This window comes from Ambystoma mexicanum, chromosome 2p, assembly GCF_040938575.1.
Source record: "Ambystoma mexicanum isolate Mex_15411 chromosome 2p, UKY_AmexF1_1, whole genome shotgun sequence".
Classification (NCBI taxonomy): domain Eukaryota; kingdom Metazoa; phylum Chordata; class Amphibia; order Caudata; family Ambystomatidae; genus Ambystoma; species Ambystoma mexicanum.
The window spans coordinates 1,291,437,246-1,291,456,668 of record NC_090923.1 but is presented as its reverse complement, the minus strand read 5'-3'; the positions used below and the strand labels follow the sequence as shown (position 1 = coordinate 1,291,456,668).

Below are 19,423 nucleotides of genomic sequence, written 5' to 3'. Positions count from 1 at the left end.
GTGCCTATTCCCCCTCCCACACATCCTGTCTACCCCAGACTCAGTGGCGCCGAGAGGAGGGCTTCTGTGCAGAAGCCCACCAAAAGGACGAACAAAGGATTCCCGACCTGGGTTAGGATTTCAGAGAAAGACACGAGAAAGAAATATTATCAAAGATCTGGCAATAAAAACCTACCGGAGTAAAGTTAATATTAAAATAAACCGGCGGTATGTTAGAAGCTGTCAGTAAAAGTGGTAGCCTCGAACAATGGGAAAATCCCATAGGAAAGTATTCACGGTCGAATATTTACGGTTGTAACCACTGCCACCAGCCAGAAACTTTGGGGAGAGGGACGGGACAGTACCCTCTCGAAAATGAACACCAGGGAAAAACTATTAACCCTTCCCAGTACTTCTATAGTAAGATGGGTAGTACTGGTTTTGTTCATAATTATTGACTAGTAAAGTGAATGGGGACTTTACATGCCCTGAGAGACAGTAGTCAGCCCCAGGGTATGGAGTCTATGTTTGGTGGTCACTATGACACCCCTGTGTTACTGCACTGAGGGTGCTGTGTAACACACATATAAAAAGATGATACCTATGATGGTGAGAAAAAGCCCATAGACCATAAGCACTCAAGATAGCCTAAAACACACATCAGAAATCTTTCTAAGAGTGGGAAAAAGAGTCTCACTCTTAGCAGGAGAAAAAAATAAACCCTTCAAATCCAGCAAAGCTGCTGGGGCACTCTATAGGTAAGGGAAATTAGCCTTAGAAGAGAATTCTCCCTAACACTTATACTGGCGAAGAGTGGGGTCACCCCATCCACCTGCACCAAAGGCTCCGAAAACCCCATACAGTCCCAAACTTGTGCAAGAACATCCACCACCTCTTCCCTGTTCAGATTGTTGCGCATCGATCCTGGAGGCAACAACAAGTTCCGTGGAACGGACAGCTCGGGGCATACACAGGACCCTGACCCCTCACAGCAGCTAGTTACCTTAGCCCGGGCCTGCATGCAATGGGCGGAGGTGCCTCACACGCCGGCTATGATGCGCAGCAAAAACCGAGAGAGGCTGCAGTCCATGCACTACCGGAGCCCAAGCCCAGCAGGGGAACAGGGAGCACGCCGCACCTGAAGGGAACGGAGGCCCCACCACACAGCCCCACCAGGGGGCCAGCAACGGGAGGCAGTAAACATTTAACTGGATTACATGGGTCAAGGGGAGGAGTTATACAGAACTAAAGAAATAGAAGAAGGTCCTGTGTCGGAGGCAGGGGCCTCATGATGTAAGTACTGGGACGAGGAAGAGTGGACGTGGAGGTAATGAGGATCTGATACACTGAACTGTTTCCCTAGAAGATGTCTATGAGGAGATTGCGGAGACTCTTGCAAATCCTCTAATGTGGAACGCTGGAGGGTTAAAGGGGAGCTGGGAAAGCGCTAGCCATTAACAGAGTGAAAACTGGACCAACTCAATATGTCTCACAGTTAATATGCAGGGGTTTTACATTTAAATTTGAATGTGACTTACTCCATATTCTAACTATGCAAGTAGACGGTGAGAAGGCCTGCGGCCGAAGAGCAGACAGAATCGCAGAAAAAAAGACATCAAAAGGTTCACGAAAGGCGAACAAACGTGGAGCTTTTAGGGTGATCATGTAGGTCGCGGTGTGGCGGGAGTGCACGAGCCCTAGAACATTGGTATCTGGAAAGAACGTCAGCATAGGCATGTGGCAGCTTTGACATTCCAAAAGTTATAGCGTAGGAACGATTAGGAAGCCGAAGAACTAGTTTGGTGACCCAGATAAATACTTTCACAGTTGACCGAGAAAGTCAAGCGACAGTTTTTATCTTTCTCTTCCACGCCTGTGCCACACTAATTACAAGGGTTTGCACAACAAGGGTGTTGTTTTGATAGACAGGCCCACAATGGAACCACACAACTCCTCGCAAACCTTTCTACCTGGAATTATTTGCCTTTAGAAATTCTCTGGAAGGGAAAATGTGGATATTTGCTGTTACAAGGCCTCGATGAACGTCTAAACACTGCATCGCATGGCTAAAAAGTCAGGCTCGAATAGGGAAAAAAACACTATTTTGACAGTAAATGTCAAGTCACTGAACTAAAGTCGTATACATGAATGAAACATATATGGGATATTACGCATCATCACATTTGATCCGATTGATTGTAGGCATGATGTATGTGTAAGCCACAAGATGGAGCTTGTAGCTACTGAACACCTGCTTGTGTGACTGAGGGGTGGGTTTCATCACTGGGGAGCAATGCAGCCTGTCATCAGGTTCACCGATTTCAAACGTCCATTGGTTGAGATCTGGAGGCTGAACTTGGCGGCACGCGAGCTCTGGGGTTCCATTTGATCATAGCAAGCCCGGAGAGGTCATTTAAAAATCTCAGGCAAATTGAGAATTAGGTGGACGGATCCCTCGTTTAAATGTCTGCGCCGAGGCAAAGGATCGTTTTCCCGTCCCTGGCGCTTTCCCAGGGAGCTGACTGTTGGCGGTCTCCGGATGCCGCCGTCCTTGAGCCCCCCACCCCCGTGACACAGAGACACAGAGACAGCTGTGTTGCTAGTGTGGGCTCCCCGGTGATTGTGTCGTCACCGGGAACGCCCCATTTATTTAACTGCGCACGCGACGGAGTGAACGTCACCCCGTCGCGTGCGTACCCTTAAAGGGCCAACGCCACACTCCTCCTTTTCCATAACAACAAATTGGAAACAGGAGGGACTAACTATCACACATTTATAAAGCACGCAACTCTGTAAATTCCAAAACCCCCATTTATTCACAGCCACCCTGGATCCCCCGCGGGTACCTGTCACGGCCTGCCTCCCCAGCTCAGTCCGTCACATAGTCTGTGAGACGGGCAGGTTTCCCACGCCCTGTTCTCAGGGGGTACCTCCTGCCAACGTCCCTGGCCGGTGTCTCTTGACCTGGTCTGCCTCGAGCCGGAGAGTCCACGGTGGACTTTCACCCCCACCTTCATCCAAGGCACCCTCACCCTCTCGGTTGTCCGGGCTGTCCACTCTAGGGTCGCCGATTCTCCTGAAGAATGAAGCATTCCTTGTCACGGACGACGTCCCATCAGATGCTGTCACCATATAGCCCTTGACCGCCACGACATATAGAGGGCGGGTTCATACGTGAGGGACAACTTGCCTTGTGGGTGGCGATTCCTCACCAGCACCTCATCCCCCAGAGCGATGTGTGGGGGTCTCAGGCCCCTCCGGATGTTTTCCATCTGCGTCCTGGTTCGTCTGTCCTCCTCGACCTGTTCATTGTCAATGACGGCAGGGTCCCTGTCCCCCACCTCCGGTATGACGTCTCTCGGGCATCTTTGGAAGAGAGCCTCCGCCGGTGCCACACCCATTGAGGAGTGAGGTGTGGTCCGATATCCCCGCAGGAAGACATACAGGGCCCTCTGCAAGCACTCGCCTTTTCCATGGGCAATCCTGAATACTTTGTTGAGGGTGCGCATCATGCGCTCTGCCTCCCCGTTGGCCCGGGGCCACAGTGGGGTTACCCGCCGGTGTTGAATGCCATACTCCCTCATGAGCTCGGCAAAACTCTCGCCTTGGAATGGTGCCCCGTTGTCGGAGCACAGCACAGAGGGCAGGCCATGGGTGGCGAAAATCTTCTCCAGCGCCACCACCACGTTGTCAAATGTGACGGACTCTATAAACTCGACCTCCGGGGATCGAGACCACTCGTCCACAACTAGGAAGTGAGTGCCTCTCGACGTGGACCCGGAGTCTGCGTGCACTACTTTCCATGGCCTGGTCTCTCTGGGCATCGCTTCAATGGACGGTTCCCGCTGGGCCGGTGCCGCAGCCTGGCACCACACGCAAGACGCCACAAATGCTTCCACCTTCCGCTCGAGCTCCGGGAACCACACCTTCTGGCGGAGGCGAGCTTTGGTTTTGGGCGCCCCTTGGTGGCCCTGGTGCGCCAAGGCGATGACCTGTGCAACTTTGGCCTGGGGCACCACGATCCTCTCACCCCTTAGTAGCAGCCCCGACTCTGAGAATGTCAGTTCTTCTCTCACTCTCCATAACTGCTCGAGGGCCACTCTGGCTTCACATGTCCTGCATTCCACCGCCTCCAGCACCGTCTTCCAGGTACCCCTCTGCATGGCTTCCCTCAGGATGGCAAAACATTTGTCGCCCTTTGATGCAAGCTCAAGCTCTTCCACCTGCATGGAGTCTGGGGTGGCCGTCTCCACGACCAGGCGGACATGTTCGTCGGTCTCTTCAGCCGACGCAGACTCCTGAGAGTCCCTTCTTGGGTGTCGAGAGAGGTAGTCCGCCACGTTGTTAGCCCCTGGACGATATGTCAACGACACTCCATACTCGAGCAGGGCGAGCATCCAGCGCTCTATTCTCACTGGTGGACGGGATGATGAGCCCACCATGATCGGCAACAACGGCTTGTGGTCCGTGACCACAGTCACGGGGCGCCCCAGAATGTAGAGGCGAAAATGTCTGCAACCCCACAGCACCGCCAGGGCTTCCCTCTCAATCTGGGAGTATCTTTGCTCGGTGTCGGAGAGCGCCTTGCTGGCGTATGCTATGGGTCGAATCTCCTGGTCACTCCCCACTTGTGTAAGCACTGCCCCCAGGCCATATGGGCTGGCGTCCACTACGATCTCTGTCTGCAGGCTCGGATCGAAGAACGCCATGGTATCGTCTGCCGCCAAGGCACCTCTGATATCATCGAATGCCGCCTGCTCAAGGGGGCCCCACTGCCAGATGGTGTCCTTCTTCGTGAGAGATCTCAACGGCTCTGAACGGGACGCCAGATTCCTGATGAAACGGCCACAGTAAGTGACCATGCCCAAAAAACTCCTCACCTCTGCAACATTCTCTGGCGGACGCGCCTCCTTTATGTCCCTCACTTTGCGGGGGTCCGGCGACACCCCATCCGCCTTAAACACGAATCCAAAGAACGCGATCATTGTTTTCAGGAATTCACACTTGTCCTTGTGCAGGGTGAGTCCCAGCGAGCGAAGGCGTTCAAAGGTCTTGGCCAGGCATGCCAGATGCTCCGTCTCCGACCTGGCATACACCAGGATGTCGTTGCTGATATTAAGGACTCCATCCAGATCAGCCAGTGCTCCCCTTATGATGTTTTGGAACACCTCCGCCGCGGAAGACACCCCAAAACACAACCTCTTGTATCGGTAAAAACCTCGATGAGTGGTAAAGGTTGTGATGTAGCGGGACTCGGGGTGCAGGACCACCTGATGATAGCCTGCTCTCATGTCCAGTTTGGAAAAGAACCTCGCCCCTTGCAGTTCTGCTATGATATCATCGATGGTAGGGGTCAAGTGTCGTTCCCTCTTTATGGCCTTATTGGGGAGTCGCATGTCCACACAGATCCTCACCGCATCGGGCTGTTTGGGCTTGCGCGCGATGACAATGGGAGATGCCCATGGGGTGGGGCCCTCAACCTTTTCAATAATGTCCAGCCCCACAAGATTGTTCAGTTCTCGATCCACCAATCCCTGAGATGAAAAGGAACTCGCCGGTGCTTCAGCGCCACTGGTTGGATCGACTCATCGATGTGGAGCCGGACCGGCTCACCCACCAATTGTCCAATGCCTTCGAACAGGGAGCTGTGTTTGGCCAGAAGTACCTGAATGTCGTCTAAGTACACTGAGTATGCGAATGTGACAATTCCCAGAGCCTCAGCCGCAGCACAGCAAAGCAGTGTGTTGTCACTCACCGGTGTGACATAGAACCTGGCCCGGATGTGTGAGTCACCATATTGAACATCAGCCACGAAAACGCCGTCCAGAGGAAGGGGCTGATCGCCGCCGAAAGCGAAAATGCGTGCTCTCGGCGCGGTCAGCGTGGGCGGGGCCTGCATGGTATCATAGTGCTGTCTGGCCATCACATTCACGGACGCACCGGTGTCCACTAGCATTGGTACAGAGTCTCCATTGACAAGCACGTTGCACCTGGGCTGTCTCTTGGATCGGGATTTCAGCATGCTCACACTGGACACAAAGAAAACGTTTTCATCGTCCTCTTCCTCCTCCTCCCCCTCCTGAGGGGCCCCTTCGTCACCCTGGTCCACCTGAGCAACGTGGGACGCCCTTTGGGGTCGGAAGAAACCGGCTCGAACAGGCCCCCTAGGCACTACCTTGGGAGCTGCAGATCGGCACATCCTGGCGAAGTGGTCCGCGCCTCCGCACCTACCACACTTCACCCCAGTCGCAGGGCATTCAGCTGGGTGCGGGAGATCGTACCCACACTTTGGGCACAAAGTAGTCCCAGGCGGGCGCGGGCGCGGGCTCTGCGTGTTCATGGGGCGCCTCGCTCCACGGCCTCTTCCGACCGCGCAGACCTCCTCCACCTTGCCTGGGCGAGCACCAGCTTCCATTCTGGTCGCCCGCAGTTCCGACACTTCGTGGCACCTTCCCAGTTCTAAGATGCGGGGAAGGGTGATGCCAGGCTCGCGCAATATCTGGCGCCGCAGTTTCCCAGAGGCACACCCCTGAATGAGTTGATTGCGAATCATGACTTCAGGGTCGTTCCACGCACATGGCGCCGCCAGTCTCCGCAGCCGCCCATAGAATACATCTAGAGTCTCGTCATCCTTCTGTCGAGCCGTCCCCATGAGAAAACGTTCATAATCTGCGTTGGCCAATGGCAGAAAATGATTATGGAGTGCATCCTTTGCCGCCGCAAACGACCCATCCGCCGGCTGCAGGGACAGAAATATCTCATGCACTGCTTGGCCAGCAGAGTACAGGAGAATGGCCAGCTTGCTGTCGTCGCTTGTCTCCATCGTGGCCCTGAAGTACATCTCAAGCCCATCCATCCACATCTTCCACCTCTGTCCCAGGCTTGATGGAGCGCCCGAGGTATCAAACTCAGGCATTGGCTGTAGGGACCCAGGTGGTTTCAGCGGGGGAGCAGGCGGAGGCGCAGCAGCAGCAGCAGCTTGACTCATGGTGGATAGCGCACAGGCACCCCAGATGATGTAATTGACGGATGCCGCCGTCCGTGAGCCCCCCACCCCCGTGACACAGAGACACGGAGACAGCGGTGTTGCTAGTGTGGGCTCCCCGGTGATTGTGTCGTCACCGGGAACGCCCCGTTTATTTAACTGTGCACGCGACGGAGTGAACGTCACCCCGTCGCGTGCGTACCCTTAAAGGGCCAACGCCACACTGACCACCTAATACTCAACTTGAATGAGGTGTTTAAATAGCCTCTCTGAAAATTAGTGAATTTGCTTGTGGCAATTGGGACAGGAGTAGAGAGTGTAAGTTAGAGCCATCTGTTGCTTAGACACACCCACAATTATCCCCGGCCATCCCTGGTATTGGTGAACAGCGAGGGCCTTTTGAACAAAACACTCCAGTACACACACAGGCGTCACCCAGGACTTGGCACCTGTATTTCAGTTGACCAATGACCATTTTACCTTTTTTAATTTAGCATGACTGACCTTTGCTGCCTGAGCTCGTAACACCCACGTGACGGTGCTTGAAGCCTAAGAATGCATTGGGGTCAGGTTGTTGACTGGGCAACAAGACATTTAGGTTGGAGGCTGCCGGGGAAAAGGGCAGGCCACCTACGTGATTTCTGTGACCGTGCGTTTGACAGAATCCGGAAACTGAAAAGAGGTCATCATACTCTGCGCTATTCACAGCTGCCCATTTCTTGTTGAATTTGGGCCAATATGGTTCTAGAACATTAGACGACTTCATTGTTCATTTCATTTCGCTTATTGCCCCCTTTCATATTGCATCACTGGCATGTTATAAAGGCAGTACAGTTCGCACTCACCTGGGCTTGATGAAACGCTCCTTCGGAAATCTTGTACTGATTTAAAAACAGTTTTACATAGTAAAAATTAAAGACACTGTTCATCATTCCAGCACCCAGGGTTGTCATGGAGTAGGCCAGAGCATTTTGATGTATTCCAAAAGTCTTCATTTCTTCAATGTTACGCACCTTCGCCCTGGTTTGAAAAGAAAGTAAGGAGCAGTACTTTAGTACATGGGTACGGCGCTATGGTTCAGACATGACAACGTTCATCGCATGCTGTGCCCTAGACTCGAAGCGCCGTGCCACTGTCTCGCCAGCAGGTGCCAGTGCCGTTTATGTACACACTGTCCCCAAGAATTGGGGATGTCTGATTGGCCAGAGAACCACGTGCCTATACAGGGGGATCCATCGTTAAGCAGCCCCCTCTAGGGCAGCGGCCATTTTAATGATGTCCTCACAGGCCGGTTTGACTTAAACTTATACAGTGAGGGGGTGCAGGCATTTTTGTAAAATGTATTTCAATAACAAAACTATGAAGTCAAAGGCAGAGATTGAAAATAAAAACGGGATACGCAGAAACTCAAAGCAGCTCCTGGGTATCAGGGATCTCACAGTCACATTGAGCTAACTCTGGGGAAAGGAGCTAGTGCATAAAGTACTGTACATTTAATTGCCAAGGGAGGCGATTACCACACCTGTCCTTTATATGTGAACATATATGTGTGCCCTAATGCGACACTCATACACATTCCCAAGCACACCGAGTTTCCTTTGTATGACCCACAGTGGACATGGTGAGTTCAAGGCATCTCCGGGTAGATGTTGGGGACAGGCTAACCGAGATCTTCCACGCTATGGGAACGAGCTAAACAGCGCCCAACACGTTTGATCTCCGAGATACTACTTCAAGTGCAATATTGCTTACACATGTACCATCCACTTAGAAGGTTTAAATACCCTTATAGCTATCCTAATTAGGTTGAGCATATGGTTACATTGTAGGGCAGAGAACAAGGACGTAAGAGCAGTTATAAAGTTCCTACACCTTAAATGCAGTTTAACATAAACAATGGCTTTCTCCAGATGGAAAAATCCAACAGAAAAGACTATATTAAAAAACAACCAGAAATCAAAGTGTAAGTGCACTCCTCACTTGATGTGCATGCTTAGATGAAGGAGAGAGAAAACATGGGTGAAAACTAGAGGGTGAAAACATACAAAACCTTTTTGGAAGCCCTTCAAAATGTTGAAAGTTACCTATTTAGATTCTCGCTGTTTACATTCTCCAGGCTGAGCTACGAGGCACGAGAGCCGAGGAAAAACACACCAAAGAGCCCGCAATAAAGGATTTTTCAAACAAAAAACAAGCTTCTCAATGGGCCCCAAGAGTCTCTTGAATTTGCCTGCAAAGCTGACGATTGGCTGGTACCATGCAAAGGTTATACAGACCATCGAAGCATGGATGTTTTCTTTTCACCCTCTGCTCTGGTGCTGGCATTGGGCTGTGGAGGTACCCACCCAGGCGGATGGGCCTTCACAGGCTTCCATAGGGAAGAAAGTATTCCTGATCGGTTTCTCCTGCTCAGGACCTAAATAATTTAGAAGAAAAGGAATTCTCCTCCTGGGGAGAAATGAAAATTGATGCACTCTGTATACCAGAGTGGGGGAGCAGGAGGATTAGGTCATTAGTCTCCAGGCATGTGAGGTGCAACGCCCCCCCCGATCCAAAGGTTTTTTAAAAAATATATATATATTTTTATTCATTTTATTCAAACCAAACAACAATACAAACCAAACGCGCAGTGCTTTTTACAATAGTTCCTTGTACAACAATTAGTCTTGATCATTGCTTCCCCAATCCCACCCCCCTTTATGAGCCCACTCGTACTTGTTATTCCATATCTGCTGCATGTGGCGGGATTTCGCTTGCCTCTGATTCTGTTTGATCCGATATTGCTCCGAACAGTTCTGCTATTAATGATTTCCATGCCATCAGGGTACTCACTTTTTCCTCCCCCCTCATGCTACTCGCCTCTTGCCATACCATCGTTTTAGCCTCCGCCCATTTCTGCAACTCCTTCCACCATACCTCCACCCGTGGCTTGTGGCACGTCTTCCATCCCATGGCAATCCTACGTTTTGCGAGCACATATGCCAAATCTTTAAGTTTTCCAACATGTTTAAGTTTCCGTGGTCTGGGGAACCCTCCCAACAGGCAGGCCCAAGCCGTATCTATAATGAGCGTGACCCCTTTCTCTACGAGTTTTTGTGCCACTTCACCCCAGAAACATTCAATTACTGGGCACGACCAAATTATGTGTGTCATGTCACCATTTTCTTTATCGCATTTAGGACACGCCTGTCGCCGGGCATTTTTGAACTTAGATATCCTCAGAGGGGTCATATATGCTCTATGCATTATATACAGCTGCATTTGTTTCAATCTCTCATTTCTTGACACCTTCTTGTGGTATCCCAGAGCGCGTTCCCACATCCCATCCTCTATTGGGGCTCCTACCTCCGCTTCTCAGTCTAGTCTCAATTGTGTCAACTCTTTTCCAACCTTAGTCATCACCATCTCAAACAATCTAGAAATCTCATGCCCCCCTTCCGATATGTCATATATTGCCCCCATGTTAGCATTTGGCTCCTCTGCCAATGCTGTTTCAGGCCACGTTTTTCGAATTCTCTTCACCATCCCATGATACATAACATATTGGCCCGTATGTAGCCCGTCCTCTTCTCTAAGTATTCAAAAATCCCTAATGGCCCCCTCTCGCCAAACATCCTCTAACGTTACCAGCCCCACCGATTCCCAGTAGGTCCTGATAATCATTCTCAGCTGTTTATCTTCCCCTGCCAGTGCAACCAGCGGGACCTGCGGGGAGCACGGGAATGGGTCTTCCATCATCCGGCATGCTCGACGCCACATTTTCCACCCAAGCCTCATCATTCCAGGGTGTCCATTCATCTCTGACTCAGGCAGCCAGATCATTTCTCTTAAATAAAACGGGGTACTATCCTGCCCAAACAACCTTAACTCAGGGGTCGCTTCATCGGAGAGCCACTTGGCCACATATTGTAGCTGAACTCGCCACATAATAAACCTCAAAATTCAGCAATTTAATCCCTCCCTTCTCATAGCAATTCTGCAACTACCATAGCGCCACTCTGTTCCGAGTGCCGTGCCAGAGGAAGTCCCTACACATACTGTTCAGTTTAGCAAAACATTTCTTGGGTATCATGTATGGAATATTGCTAAAGTAATGCAAAAGCCTAGGTAAAACCACCATCTTAAGCATTGCCCCTCGTCCCATCATTGCTAGGGGCAACTTTTCCCAAAACTTCATGCATTTCCCAATTTTTCCAATGGCCATCTCAGTGTTATGCCTATGTTCCTGTTCTACCGTGTGGTACACGTCTATTCCGAGATAACGGAAAGAACCAAACACCCATGGTATTTGCAGCACTGGTAACCTATCCACAGGGGTTCCTTTATAGCTACCTAGCGGGAATATGCTGGATTTCTGAGGATTTACCGCTATTCCGGATAGCCCCGCATACCTCTCCATCACTTCCAGGATATACTGGAGATTTTCTTCCGGGTATTTCAGGTACAGCAGCAAATCGTCCGCATATAAGGATATTAGGTGTCGTTCCCCTCCTACCTCAATACCTATCGTGTCATATTGTTGCCTAAGGTATATCGCTAAGGGCTACGGGGCAAGAATGTAAAGCATCGGGGTCCAGGGGCACCCTTGCCTGGTGCCTCTGCTAAGTTGCCATCTCTCAGATATCACTGATCCCGTTCGAACTCTGGCTCCCCCGATCCAAAGGTTGTCTTCTCCTGCCTAGCCCCACACTACTACCAGAACATCAGTGATCTCCGTCATAAAGGTGAAACGGGCATAGCATGAACTGGATACATAATTTGACTCGCTAAGGTAGCATGGGCCGAAGCTAGGCTATACTGTTCAAGATGGTTCAAGCTAGCACTGAAGCATCCAAAAAAGCAGTATTATGGTAAGTAGCAGAATAAAAAAGGTCCATTCAAGGTTCCAGAAAAGTATGGCTTTAATTAAACTAAAATGACAAACTATTAAAAACACTAACAACCTATCCCTCTGATAAAATACACAGAGAATGCAGATTTTTAGAGAAAAGTTGTATAGAAATGTCAAACAAGTTAATCAATATGTTCTTATGGCATAAAGTGGGGTCTTAAATGTCACCTGGGACCATATAAGAAGGCTAGGGGACAGAACTATATATATGTTGACCTTTGTGTCTCCTTTCTGGGTTTTTACAGAGACAAGCTGGGTTTTCGGGTGCTTTCTGGTGCTTTGAGTCAGGTTCGAGCTGGTGAATTGGCTTGACAAGTTTAAAGAAAAGCGATAGGGTCAGACAAGTGGCATCAGCTAGAGGCTTGGAGAAGCTTGATACAGGTAGGCTAAGTCGTGTCAGCATAGTTCGAAGGCTTGACAGGGCCTCAAGTGAAAAAAGGGGAAATTCAGCTGCAGTGGTGGGCTGACTCGACTAGATTAAACATGGTGTGGTTCGGCAAGCGGCAACAACTTGTGCCTCAAAGAAGCATAGGACTGGTCAGCAAGACTGTCGAAGGGTTTCTTCAGAGACTCAAAGGCTTATGGAACACTCACAGTCTCTTCAAAGGGCAGGAAATTCCAGAGAAGGCCAAAGGCAGAGTCTTTTGATTCTTGGGGAGCTGTGGGGCTTTATACCAGGCCACTGAGGAAAAGTGAGTCTGCCTGGAGCTCTTCCTAGCCAGGAAGGTTGCCAGGGACACTTGCAGAGTTTGCCACTTCTGCAGGCAGAGTCATGGGTGCGAGTGTCCACCATAGTCAGGCTTTAACTGCAGCAGGTTGCTTCAAATGGTCCACTGAAGCAGTTCGGGAAATAGTCTGCACTCTCCTTGGAGTTCCTTGTCTTCACCCAATGGATGGGATCTTTACAAAGAAATCCTATTCAAGTTGTTCCAAGGTGGTTCCATGATGATCTTTAAGATGCTTCCCAAAAGGTATGCCACAGGTGATTCAACGAAGGGGGGAGCGATTCAGCCCCTTATATAGACATTTTGCTATAGCCGTTTGGTACATTCTAAGGCTTCTTTAAGGGGCTAATCCTTGCTGATGTAACAAAGGTAATTTCTTGAGATGTTAGCTCCCAGAGTACCTTGTCCGCCGGAGTGTAGGTGGTGTCCCAGGAAGGAAATGGGGTGGTGTGGCAAAACCAAGATGGCTGGCTCTTTCCCCAGTGTGAAGGTCTTCTTCTTGCTGCACTGTCCCTCCCCCTATCCCTGGTCTGCCTTAGATAGAAAAGGACTCCAGTCATTATCTCCCTGGCATGACATATCCATTATTTTGCAGAGGACTCTTTGAAGCTCCCAGCTGCCACCTCACCCCAATGAGAGGTAAATTCTGATCTCCTGGAAAGGTGTCAAAGCTGCCCAAGAGAGAACAAATGGCTTCCTGAGAAAGCCGCCTTCTTTTATGGGTGGCACTCCTAGGCCAGATGCAATACACAAATGGTTCCACAACTGCAGGTCACATTGAAGACCATGTGGATAATAACAATGACATACAATGGGATTTTGGCAATTTTAACTTTATTTCCTCATGTGCCACTATATAGCTTATATTAATATTTAACCAAATAACTGCCACCAGACAATGAAGAGATGTAGTTAAAATTATTTTGAACATGGTTTCCAATACCTTTAAAGGCAGCCAGTGGCTGCTGGAATTAATTGATTCCAGAAGACTGCTTTAGGAAAGCACATGTGACTGTGCAGCTGCTATGTTTCCAAACATTGCAGCTGCTGGTGTGTACGTAGACAGGGACAAGAAGAGTATACATGTGTGCACTACACTTTTCAACATGGAGCATTTTGAAAAGGGTACCATTTTAGCAGAACCACTTTCTGAGAGAGGCATCCTCCATCATTTTGAATAGCGAAAATCCAAAAAGCTTAGGATTGCACACCCTTGCAGATGGCATTTTGTCAATAAATTATTTTGGGAGATAATCAAATCCCATCTAGAAGCTAAACCAAACAGGCTTCTCTGGTAGCTGTCTCCCTTCCCATCCTCTATGCTAACCTGGCGAGGTTCTTGAATTATGGGCAATAGGTGGACTCAGCAGGGTAGATCAGACACAACTTTACTGATCTCTATCTACTCGGAACTAAACTGCTCCTCATCAGCCCACCCTGTGCCTTCCGGCTCTCTCCCTTCTCACGTGATGCTGATGTCAGCTTCAACGACACCACAACCTTCCTCCTTTTTAACATACAGTTAACTTTTTAGTCCATTCCCTCAATGAGTCTATGAGGTCTGTTCCTGGCCATCTGGGGTCGACCAGGATGACTCGCCTAGATCCTCTCCAGGCTGGACCCAGCCGAGGGGGTATCACACATCGCAGCCAGACTCTTCTCCATCTCCTTCATAGGGGGTCATCGGACTCCCCAGGTTTGGTCTCCCTTCGTTCTGCTCTCGGCTCCACTGTCCCACTGATATTTCTAAAATATGAGGAGTTTCGGGTCACCTGCCATCGTTCATCACCAGCGGTTACCAGAGACCCCTTTTCCTTGGTGATTGTTAGTGGGGCACTGTTAAAGGCTCAGTGTGTTTATGGGTGCAATGTTTTCTCACTATTACGGTATCTCCTTCTTGTAGGTCGGCCTTGCAAGCTTGTCTCTTTGCGTCAGCCTGGCGTTTCATTTCTTCTTTGGCTCTGGCATCTCAATTCCACATGCCCCAGTCATCCACGTAGACCTCCTTGGGTCGAGTGACATGTGGTAAGCGCGTTCTGATGTTGCGCCCGTACATGATTTCTGAGGGAGCTTTGCCAGTAATGCTGTGGGGAGTTTTTCAATAGTCTCTTAACAGTTGGTAGAGCATCTTCTCAGCTAGTTCTATGGTGAGATGAGCGATCTAGGCATTTCTCTTGATGTTGCTCATGTACTGCTCCACTGTCCCATTGGCTTTGGGCCATGGGGGGTTTATTTTGCAATGCCTGTACCCCATGTACTCGGCAAAGGTCCTGAAATTTTGACCAATGAAAGTGGACCTATTATCAGATTTTACTACTCACGGGACCCCATATGCCATGAACATTCGGTCGAGAGCCGGGATAGTGTGATAGGCAACGTTGGAATTCACCAGTTGTATTTCTGGATATCTGGAGTATTTGTCCATGGCTACAAGTATGTAATCGCCTCCATCAATGGGACCAAACAAGTCAATGGCGATTTCATCCCATGCCTTCTATGGACGTTCCGTGATTTGCAGGGGATCAGGTCTGCTATGTGGGTTAATGATGGTGCACGTAGGACAGTCTTTGAGAAGTGCTTCAAACTGGCCATCCAAATGGGGGAACCAGACCTTCTGTTACAAAAGCCTCTTTGTTGACACTATGCCCCTGTGCCCTTCATATGCGAGTTCGAGTATCCTCTTGCTTAGGGTTTGAGGGATGACTATCTTAGACCCTTTTAACAGTAAGCCCTCCTCTGCCCACGTTCGTTCATCCTTTATTAGCAACAGCCTGTTGCACTTCGGGGAACGCACAATCCCCTGCCTGTTTAGCTTGTTTCCACTTTCCTGACCTCAGACCTTGTAGGATGATCACAATTGTATTGTCGTTCTCCCATTCCTGAACGATCTGGGTGATGTCTGTTAAGACGGATTTCTGAACTCTGTCCTGGCGGCGCAGAAGTTCAGAAGGCCAACCTAATTACTTGGAACAGGGTAACCTCTGGACAAGCCAGACCAATCAGGGTAGCGATTGCGGCGGTCAAGACTAGGTCTCAAGAGGGGTGAGGGTGACTGAAAGCCCGCAATGAGCACACAAAGCAAGGACACTTACAAACTACTCCAAACAGGTGTTATATTAAAAATATATACACATTTATTCCAAGGCCTTTAAAACAATGACCGTAGCGAGAAATCACAATACAACTCTAGTAAACCAACACATACCATACCAATACAATATATATACAAATAAAAACAAGTCTTAAGCGTTAGATGCACGAAATGTGTAGTCCACCTAAAAGGGAAGGAAAACAGGCAGTGCAAAATAATGCTTAGACCCAGTCCGCCTTCAGAGGCACCTATCTAAAAGGAAGTCCGAGCCCTATGAAGAGTGGAGCCTTGTGCTCAAAAGTACCTGCACACGCTGGTGCCAACGGGCAAAAAGGGGAGTCTCTTCGAGGGAAATCAGGCAGTTCAGTTTAGTGCACAAATGAAGAAGAACAGAGTTCCACGACTCAAGCGCAGCCTCCACTGTGGGCAGAAGCAGAGCGCGAGTACGTAAAGGCGTGCTGTTTTGACACAGCGGGGAAAAGCTATGGGCTCCTGTAGGAGGGCGACCAGTTCCTAGCTATGCTACTCACCGGTCCCCGATGCAAGCAGACCCAGGCTTCTCCGCATCAGTTTCAGTCGCTGGCAGGTTCAGGAGAGCAGGGGACGTCTCGTCGTCGTGTTGAATCTGCAGCAGCAGAGTTGAGTAGAAGACGTCCCAAACGAAGTGGACCCGCACAGATTGTTACCACAGCAGGAAACGGAGCGGCCGTGTGTATCTGAGCCAAATGTACACTACTCACTTCAGACCTGGGAACGCCAAGTGTACGAATCGTGTGAGAGTGACAAGGACTCGAAATACTACACAACCTGGCGGTGGTTACAGAGCAAGACTCCTGTGTAGGCTGGTCAGTCTGCTGGATGGCCCAGAGACGCTTCCAAAGGCTTACGAGCAGGAGATGGTGAAGATGCGGAGAATAGCTGTTCCCGCTATTCCAAGGGTCGAAGTACCAGTACAGGCCTTCTGGTTCGATCAAAGGTGAAAAGGGTTTCACAAGGCGACAGCAGTGCAGAGGAGCAGTCCTTCAGCGGGTCACCAGCGATTCCTCGGTTCAGCCTCTTGGTTGCAGGATACTTGGCTCCTGTATTCCTTCGTTCGTGAGAACTCAGGAGATCGACATGGTAGTGGTGTTTCCAGCCCCCTCTTATCCACGGTTCCCTTTGCGCCAAAACGGAGGGGACCCAATGGGAGATCCGCTCATCAACACTCACACCATTCGTGGACCTATCACGGACCACGGTGGTCCCAGGCATTCACACCACCCTAGACTCTCTGACACCCAGAATGTGTATTGGGACCAGACATCCCAGCCCACATCCTGGAGGCACACACCAGGCATGTAGAAGCCCGCGAAAGCATCCGTGTTTCGCGGGAAAGTACATGCCCAAATAAGGAAGACCCCGGGTCGGCTCGACCTGGGGAAGGTGAAGGGAGCAAGACGGTCAGCGGACAGGACAAAGGAGCCTCGTGGTCTGGCCATTTTGGGAGCAAGGCCACCATTTTGGGCTAAGCGCGAGAAACGCGGTTAAAACGCCAAAAGGAGCTCAAAACACAAGAAACGATCGCTGCCACCATTCCCGTCCGTGAATCACTTGCACCGATCAGTTACAATCCAAAAAGAGTATCTAGGGCCTGTAGAAGGCTAGAGACCCAAGAGAGCAGTAACTTATCTTACAGTGCCCTCTTGTGTCATGTTGCACGAAAGCCGCAACGTGATAAAAGAAACTACGGAAAACAGCGTTTCCCGGTACTGACTGTCTTAAGGGCATGTCAGTTTCCCCGTAAGAATGGAGCGAAAGCCCCAGAGGAGTGCGGCAGAAGGCTGCACTTCTCTGGCAAAGTCGAGAACAAAGTGAAAAACAACAGCAAAAAGCTTAGGGGTTGCCACATGGAAGGACAATTACCTACAATTACGAAATCTTTCCTAACAATGTCCACCCCTTTCGTCGCTGCCTGGACCACATAGTGAATGTACTGGTCCTCAATGGTCGAACCTGTCACTGCAGAGGTGACTGGATGACGAGATTTCTATTTTGGTGTATTATTCGAAAACAATAGTCTTGAAGGCATAGACTTCACCTAGCAATCATGGGCAACATTTTGGCCTGGGAGTTGTCATAGATGTACAGAAGGGCCTGGTGGTCTGTCACAATGGTGAATGGCTTCCTGTATAGGAACAGGTTAAAGTGTTTGCAGGCCCACACTACGGCCAACCCTTCCTTCTCGGCCTATGAGTAGGCCTGTTCCATCTTAGAGAGGCTCCTGCTGGCGTTGGAAACAATGTGTCTGTTATCTGGCAATTCCAGGTATATTTGAGCCAAAATGGCACCCAGTCCCACAGGGCTTGCGTCGACGGTGAGCTCAGTGTCTCTGGTTGTGTTGAAGTAGGCCATGTTGTCTGCTGCCGATATGCGTTGACAAATGATCTCAAAAGCTTCCTGGCATGCCTCAGACCACATGAGCAGCATATGTTTCTTTGTGATAGCTCGTAGTGGTTCGCTCACTGATGCAAAATTATGTAACGTGTACAGTAACTTGCCAACCCCAAGAATGAGCGTAGGTCTGACAAATTGGTGGGCGAAGCAGCGTTGTTGAGCACAGCCACTTCTTTCTGATCCGGCGTCAAGCACTGGGCTGAAAACACATGCCCAAAGAATCGCAAAGTCTCTTTCCGAAACTCGCATTTCTCCTTATTGAGTGTGAGGTGGCCAGCTTCTAGTGCCAGGCACACCCATGCCAATGTGTTAATGTGTTGGTCCTGATCTTTCACAAACACCAGTATATCATCAATATGGTTCAGGCAGTTGGGAATGTGTTTGATGACGTCATGGATCTCAGCCTGGAAGATCCCATGGCTGAGGACACTCCTAAACTGAGGCGCTTATACCAAGTGTGTGAAACACGTTGTTATATATTGGGATTCTTCACAGAGTTCTTTTTTTAATTATTATTATTATTTATTTATTTTCAAGATTTTCAAATAAGCAAAATATACATCACCAAAGTTCAACAGAGTATAAAACACAACACTCAGCATTACATAGGCAAGGAAATAAAAGTAATCTGAAGTATGCATAAATATTGAAAAATCTCAGACAATTCAAAACACATTTCTAACCACAACCAAAACAAAACACCTAATCACAATCTTACATATCGAAAATTACAACACAGAACAATACAAAAACAGAAAGACACCTCACAGACTACACAAAACAGACAAAAACAAGACTGGGGGAATCCTCAATTAATGCACATATACATTATCAGGTAGTCGGATCCAATAGGAGCAACTAATCCTCAGATGCACAGTCACCATATAAATCTGTGAACGGCTTCCAAAGGGCTTGATACTTAACCTCCTTTCCTTGCCTCACAAACATCACCCGCTCAAAGTTCGATAATACTAACAAATCATTAATCCAATTCTCTAACTCTAGGCTTCTTCCTCGTCTTCCACACCATCAGTACTTGCTTCACCGCAACCACAAGTGCTTTATCAACCCACTGTACATATCGACGAGCAATCACACAACGCCCCTTACCTGATAAAAGCAACACCTGCATAAGCATCCTTCGAAAACGTATAGATAAGATCGCCTCCAATCTATCTAACATTCCCACCCAAAATTCTAACACCCGGGAACAATACCACAACATATGAATCAACGTAACCCTCCCCTTCCCACATCCCCAACACAAGTCATCACCAGCCAGTCCTAACTTATACATATGCAATGGAGTCCAATACAGA

General features: G+C 49.4%; 1 protein-coding gene across 1 annotated transcript in view; it reads right to left on the bottom strand.

Moving 5' to 3' along the window:
- LOC138567427 (transmembrane protein 180-like) overlaps positions 1–19,423 on the bottom strand; it is a 384,600-nt gene that overhangs the window by 250,366 nt on the left and 114,811 nt on the right. Inside the window, exon 2 of the mRNA XM_069645615.1 lies at positions 7,810–7,984. Coding sequence (XP_069501716.1) covers positions 7,810–7,984 — 175 coding nt within the window. The remainder of the gene's footprint in view (positions 1–7,809; positions 7,985–19,423) is intronic.